Source organism: Eurytemora carolleeae, unplaced genomic scaffold (assembly GCF_000591075.1).
Source record: "Eurytemora carolleeae unplaced genomic scaffold, Eaff_2.0 scaffold1252, whole genome shotgun sequence".
NCBI lineage: Eukaryota > Metazoa > Arthropoda > Copepoda > Calanoida > Temoridae > Eurytemora > Eurytemora carolleeae.
The window spans coordinates 93,965-101,313 of record NW_019397143.1 but is presented as its reverse complement, the minus strand read 5'-3'; the positions used below and the strand labels follow the sequence as shown (position 1 = coordinate 101,313).

The following is a 7,349-nucleotide window of genomic DNA, read 5'->3' as shown; positions in this document are numbered from 1 at the left end:
ACATATCATCCACATATCAACTAGATATCACCCACATATCATCCATATATCATCCAAATATCGCCCACATATTATCTACATATCGTCCACATATCTTCCACATATTATCCACATATCACCCACATATCATCCAGATATCACCAATCAAATCCAGTATCCTTCTTCAACCCATCATCATTCCTCCATCTGTAATAATCTAAATTAACACTCATACATTCATGCAGCATACATGATATTTAACAATTACATAATCAATATATGTTATACTGCATTAACTTACTGTTAAATCTGTTACAAGACTGTCTAAGTGGAACTTCTATTTATCAAAAAATTAAGAATTTACTGACATTGAATCTAATGAAAACATCGATTTACTCCAAAATGATAGAAATTTTGAAACATTGTATTTACCAAAATAGTTGCATAAAATTTCTTACATCATAGTTCTTTTGAAAAATCATCAAATATTATTAAATTCTCATTTAAAAATGCACTTTTGTGCAGTTGAGGTTTTGTGAATATATTGCCACAGAAATTGGGATTCAAAAGTCGAGTTTAAGTCGAGTAAAACTCGACTTTTGCTTTTCAGAAGTGGAGTTTTAATCGAGTTTAAAAGTGGAGTTTTCACCAGCTATAGTCGTGCCATACAAGGATAAAAACTCGACTTTTCACCAAGATGACATCTGGATGATATCTGGATGATTTCTGGTTGATTTCTGGATGATTTCTGGATGATTTCTGGATGATATTTGGATAATATCTGGATTATGAGAAGTGGAGTTTTAATCGAGTTTAAAAGTGGAGTTTTCACCGGCAATAGTCGTGCCATATAAGGGTTAAAACTCGACTTTTCACCAAGTTGGGGGGAAGTAAAAAATGATAATTGGACGATATGTGGGTGATATCTGGATGATATGTGGATGATATTTGGGTGATATCTGGATGATATCTGGATGATATATGGATGATATCTGGATGATATGTGGCTGATATCTGGATGATATGTGGGTGATATCTGGATAATATCTGGATGAAATGTGGATAATATGTGGATGATATCTGGATGATATGTGGGTGATATATGGATGATATATGAATGAAATGTGGATGATATGTGGATGATATCTGGATGATATGTGGGTGATATCTGGATGATATCTAGATGATATCTAGATGATATCACCCACATATCATCCAGATGATATCACCCACATATCATCCAGATATCAGCCACATATCATCCATATATTATCCAGATAATATAACCCACATATTTAATATATGATATACTGTATTAACTTACCATTAAACCTGTTACAAGACTGTCTAAGTGGAACTTCTATTTATCAAAACATTAAGAATTTACTGACATTGATTCTAATGAAAACATTGATTTACTCCAAAATGATAGAAATTTTGATACATTGTATTTACCAAAAATCATCAAATATTATTAAATTCTCACTTAAAAATGCATTTTTGTGCAGTTGAGGTTTCGTGAATATATTAAAACAAAAATTGGGATTCAAAAAGTCGAGTTTAAGTCGAGTTTATGCACCCATATTTCACCCAGTTGATGACTGGGAAAATATTGGATTCAAAAGTAGAGTTTAAGTCGAGTTTATGCACCCAGATTTCACCCAGCTGATAAGTGGATTTCAACAGTAGAGTTTAAGTCGAGTTATAGTGGAGTTTTAAAGTGGATATTTGCACTTCCAGTTTTCACCTTGATTGGTAAAAACTTGGATTCAAAAGGTCGGGTTTAAGTTGAGTTTATGCACCCAGATTTCACCCAGTTGATGACTGGGAAAATATGTGGTTCAAAAAGTAGAGTTTAAGTTGAGTTTACTCATCCAGATTTCACCCAGTTGATAAGTGGATTTCAACAGTGGAGTTTAAGTCGAGTTAAAGTGGAGTTTTAAAGTGGATATCTGAACTAGTTTTCATCCTGACTTGGTAGTAACTGAGATTCAAAAAGTTAAGTTTAAGACGTGTTTATGCACCCAGATTTCACCCAGTTGATAACTGGGAAAATATTGGATTCAAAAAGTTGAGTTTAAGTCGAGTTTATTCACCCAGATTTCACCCACTTGATAAGTGGATTTCAACAGTGGAGTTTAAGTCGAGTTAAAGTGGACATTTGAACTCCTAGTTTTCACCCTGACTTGGTAAAAACTGGGATTCAAAAAGTCAAGTTTAAGTCAAGTTTATGCACCCAGATTTCACCCAGTTGATGACTGGGAAAATATTGGATTTAAAAAGTCGAGTTTAAGTCAAGTTTATTCACCCAGATTTCACCCAGTTGACAAGTGGATTTCAAAAGTGGAGTATAAGTTGAATTAAAGTGGAGTTTTAAAGTTGATATTTGAACTCCCAGTTTTCACCCTAACTCAGTGAAAACTGAGATTAAAAAAGTCGAGTTTAAGTGAAGTTTATGCACCCCAATTTCACCCAGTTGATGACTGGGAATATATTGGATTCAAAAAGTCGAGTTTAAGTAGAGTTTATGCACCCAGATTTCACGCAGTTGATGACTGGGAATATATTGGATTCAAAAAGTCGAGTTTAAGTGGAGTTTATGCACCCAGATTTCACCCAGTTGATGACTGGGAATATATTGGATTCAAAAAGTCGAGTTTAAGTCGAGTTTATTCACCCAGATTTCACCCAGTTGACAAGTGGATTTCAAAAGTGGAGTTTAAGTCGAGNATCTGAATGATTTGTTTGATATTAATTTGATTTTTTTACGGTCTAAGTCATATGTTCCAACTTCCTCGATTTGTATGGGCGCTACGCTCTTCGGTATGAGACGTCTTTATCAATTTTCTCCTTATAGACGCAACAGATAGAAGTAAGATTAGTAGCGATCAAAAGCGCTTTTTTATCGCATTAAGCCTATACCCCCTTTCATTTTTCGCGAACACTCCCTTTAAACATTTTTCATTTTCATTTAAATGTAGAGATATTGCTTTTATGAAGTATTTAAAAAAACCTGAAACAGAAATTCCAGCCCACTCACATGTTGATAAACATTAGATCCTGAGAAATATTTGTATAGTAAGAATCAGAAAACGTCTGAAAAGACGACTTTTAGACTTGAGTTAAGAAAACTGAAATAACCAGCCAGTTAGATAAAAAAATCAGAAATTTTTTTTTAATTTAGCTTACGAAAACTCTCGGTGCTTATAGGAAAAATTATCTGTGCTTATAGGAAAAATTATCGGTGCTTATAGGAAAAATTATTGGTGCTTAAAGGAAAAATTATTGGTGCTTTTAGGAAAAATTACTGGTGCTTATAGGAAAAATTATTGGTGCTTATAGGAAAAAGTGGCTTAACAAATTATACCTTGGTCAGTTCCATAAAGAAAGTATTCTCCCATCTTTTAACATATAATTTTAGAAATTTCAGCAGAAATAAACATCAGTTGAAAATAATTTTATTTTTTTAACCATTGCCTTGGTGCTTCTTGATCGGCCACATCACAGAAAAGTTTATCCCGACCCCAATGTTTTTTAAAGTAATAGGTTTCTTTAACAAAATTTCATTATTTATCTAATTCAAATCAAATGTGTAAGAATAAACAATTTTTAATTTTTTATCTTAAATAATACTAAAAATTATGCTTTCCTTATTGGGTTGAACGAGGTTTGAGTCTCCTGTACTATCAACCGTTAGCCTTTCAAAAATATTTTTAAAATGCATTCATTTATATAATGTGATTATTTTTAGAATACATAACTTAAAAAAACCATTTTGCTAATTTTTGTATTTTCATTAGTATAATTCCCTCACCGTAACAAAAAAAAAATGTTTGAGGAAAATTGTTGAATTTTTGAACATGATCATGTGTGATTTCACAAAATAAGGTCACCCGTTAAGAACCAGAACACAAGTTCTACCAAAAAAAAAAATACAAATATTTGTAAAGTTTTTAGATGTTGGGCACTTTCCCAAAGGCTTTTTCCCAAGCGGCAACTTCCCCAGGGTAATTTTCCAAGTGGCAACTTCCCAAATGTGCAATTTTACCAACCGGCAACTTCACAAATGTAAATTTTTCCAAATGACAATTTACCAAGTGGCAACTTCCCCATGAAAGAAAAGCGGCAACTTCCCAAATGTACATTTTCCCAAGCAACAATTTCCTCTTATAACTTACTATATTTTCTTTAAAGTAAGTAATAGCCACAGCGCCCGGCCCGCTAGCCCATCCTAGAGTTGCAGAAGGCTTAACCTAACCGTAAATAATAATACGGATCGTTTAATACATGTTTACCATTTGAAGAAAGGGTGTAGGCCGCCAACATGTTCTTGCCTTAACTAAAGGAGAGAAACTGAATGAATTTTTCTTTTAAATTGCGTATTTTCTAAAAAAGTTGAGAAATTCTTTTTAAAATGTAAAACTTAAATGTTCATTAAAAACTTCCTTCATGGGGAAAATGCCGTTTTTTTTCATGGGGAAATTGCCTCTTTGGGAAATTGTCATTTGGGAAAATGTTCATTTGAGAAGTTGCCGCATAGGAAATTGCACATTTGGGAAGTTGCCACTTGGGAAATTGTCACTTGGGAAGTTGCCACTTAGGAAATTGTCACTTGGGAAGTTGCTCTTGGGAAAATGCCTTTTGGAAAGTACTTTACTCATTCCAAACAATAGATTGCTAATAACAATTTACTTTTTACAGTCGCATTGTTTATCATACTCTATCGGGAAACATCTAAACACTGGGTCTCCTAGAAAGAAGCATAATTAACGATACAGAGATACCCAAAAATGATGTCCTAAACTCATAAATTAAAATAATCTAAAGGTTTTTAATTGCATATTAATATTTTGCAAAGAAAGCAAAAGGTTTACAGGTTTAACGTTAGAATAAAAACTGAATAAATTCTGTGCAGTCGTCTCTGAAGTTTCTATGGTTAAAATCAAGAACAGAGGCGAACCTTGTTTATTTAAAACCTTTGACTATAGCATTTGGAAAAGTTTTTTTCCCCTTCAGCGTTCAGTCTTCAGCGCTAAAAATCTATTTGTCACAAAATAAGTCAACTTTAAAGATCTAAGGAACTAAATCTTAATTTAGAAGTTTGTAAAGTTGATATATAGAATATAGAGTCCAGCGCTATCCTCTGCGAAACTTTAGTTCTTAGAGTCCGAATTTAATGAATTTGAGCCGTGGGTCAAATCCGCCAAAAACTGGTTAAAAAATTTAATACAATTTTAAGTGGAACCAACTATATTTGAGCCTCGTCTCAAATATAAGCCGCGGCTCAAATTCTTTAAATTCGGCCTCAGGTATCTTTATGCTATGAAAAATCAAATGTTCTACAAATGTTTGTCAATTTTGTTTTTTAAACGTTAAAATTGTACCTGTAAATCCTTCTTTGCATGTACAAACTCTACGTTCAGTCTAAAAATAAATAATATCAAAAACTTTTAAACTAATTTCTCTTCTTTTGTTTACTCATTAGAATAATATTAAAGGAAAAAAAACCGACAATAAGATTTTTCCACGGACAACGCCGGGCTCTTCAGCTAGCGAAGAGAAAAATAGTTTTTGAAATGCACAAAAAAGAAGACAACATTTAGGAAATCTCGAAATTATAAATGTTCTCACTGTTTGTGTGCAGATTGCGTTCTGTCCACACTTGTGTTTACTACAGGGTTCAGATTCACAAACCAGTTCCATAGTACCATCATATCTACAAATACGTCATAGTTCCATAGTACCATCATATCTACAAATATGTTATAGTTCCATAGTACCATCATATCTACAAATACGTCATAGTTCCATAGTACCATCATATCTACAAATAAGTCATAGTTCCATGGTACCATCATATCTACAAATACGTCATAGTTCCGTAGTACCATCATATCTACAAATACGTCATAGTTGCATAGTACCATCATATCTACAAATACGCCATAGTTCCATAGTGCCATCATATCTACAAATACGTCATAAATATAAAAACTAGGCATTCAGGACGCTTCACAACATTCTATTAACTTTGGTTCGAAATCTAAAAATTTCAAATATTGAAATTGAATAAAAAAAAACATTTTTCAACCTTGACCGGCAATAAGCCCTGTCATCTCCAAACTAATTTTGAGCTAATTCGGTCTGCACAGAATTGGCTCAAATTTTGATCGAGTAACAACGGAATGTTCTTTGTTAGGTTTCAAAATTAATTAGGTTAACTTTCAAAAGAAAAAAACCAGGCAGATGGGTTTCATGCTAACTCATCATGTTTTTCAGTGTAATCATTTACCATCAATAACAATCCTTTTATGCATCGAATAATTGAGTCTTTGCCACAAACTCTGATTTGCTAATCCCTATTATCTTTGCAACTCAATGTCGTACACCTAGGGATGGGATGTTTTGACTTTTTTGAAAAACGATCGTATCTTATCCAAAACGATGAAAAAAATATGAAAACGAAACAATCGTATAGATAAATGATCGTTTTTGAAAACCATGGTTTTTGAAAGAGATGATAGTTTTTAAGAAAAAGAAAAAGAAACGATCGTTTTCACAAAAGGAAAAACTATCGTTTTAAAAAATAAAAAAACGGTCGTTTTCACAATAATGCTGCAAAAAAAAAGTGCTTATGGTATATACTGAATTTCTTTTTGTTAATCAAATAATCTAAAACAAACCTCCATTGCCAACCAGCTGTAGATAAATCAGCATATTCCCAGCTTGTCAGCAAACTTGAAAAATCTCGATTTAAATTTTTCCAAGACTTAAACAAAATTATTGGAATTCAGAGTTTTAATTTGAACTAACTTCTATATCTCAAATGTAATATGAAATAAAAAAAACACTTTTTAAAAAAAGAAAAAAATATGACATAAATATGTTGACATTTTTAAAATAAACATCTTTTCAAAAACAATTTTTTTTAAATAAAATGTTTTCTAATACTTGTACGGAAGGTTTTCTGATGTTCCTCTATTTTGAACTCCACCGTGGACTCCACCAATCTTATTTGAGACAAGCCAACTCTCATTCTGATATAATTATTATTATTGATATTATTATTCTTCAATATTATATCATTCTTGATAATTATTATTATTAATATTATTATTCTTCAATATTATATCATTCTTGATAATTATTATTATTGATATTATCATTCTTCAATATTATATCATTCTTAATAATTATTATTATTGATATTATTATTCTTCAATATTATATCATTCTTGATAATTATTATTATTGATATTATTATTCTTCAATATTATATCATTCTTGATAATTATTATTATTGATAGTATTATGCTTCAATATTATATCATTCTTGATAATTATTATTATTGATATTATTATTCTTCAAT

At 31.6% G+C, this 7,349-nt stretch overlaps 1 protein-coding gene across 1 annotated transcript in view; it reads right to left on the bottom strand.

Annotated features, from left to right (window-relative positions):
* Positions 1-2,992: 2,992 nt before the first annotated feature.
* The window catches only part of LOC111712305 (uncharacterized), a gene marked incomplete at its 3' end in the record, with an annotated part of 8,354 nt that continues 3,997 nt past the window's right edge, over positions 2,993-7,349 (bottom strand). The window contains exons 4-11 of the mRNA XM_023486880.1: positions 6,931-7,016; positions 6,663-6,716; positions 5,611-5,695; positions 5,364-5,403; positions 4,672-4,729; positions 3,629-3,677; positions 3,347-3,380; positions 2,993-3,039 (exon numbers count right to left, since the gene is read on the bottom strand). Coding sequence (XP_023342648.1) covers positions 2,993-3,039; positions 3,347-3,380; positions 3,629-3,677; positions 4,672-4,729; positions 5,364-5,403; positions 5,611-5,695; positions 6,663-6,716; positions 6,931-7,016 — 453 coding nt within the window. The remainder of the gene's footprint in view (positions 3,040-3,346; positions 3,381-3,628; positions 3,678-4,671; positions 4,730-5,363; positions 5,404-5,610; positions 5,696-6,662; positions 6,717-6,930; positions 7,017-7,349) is intronic.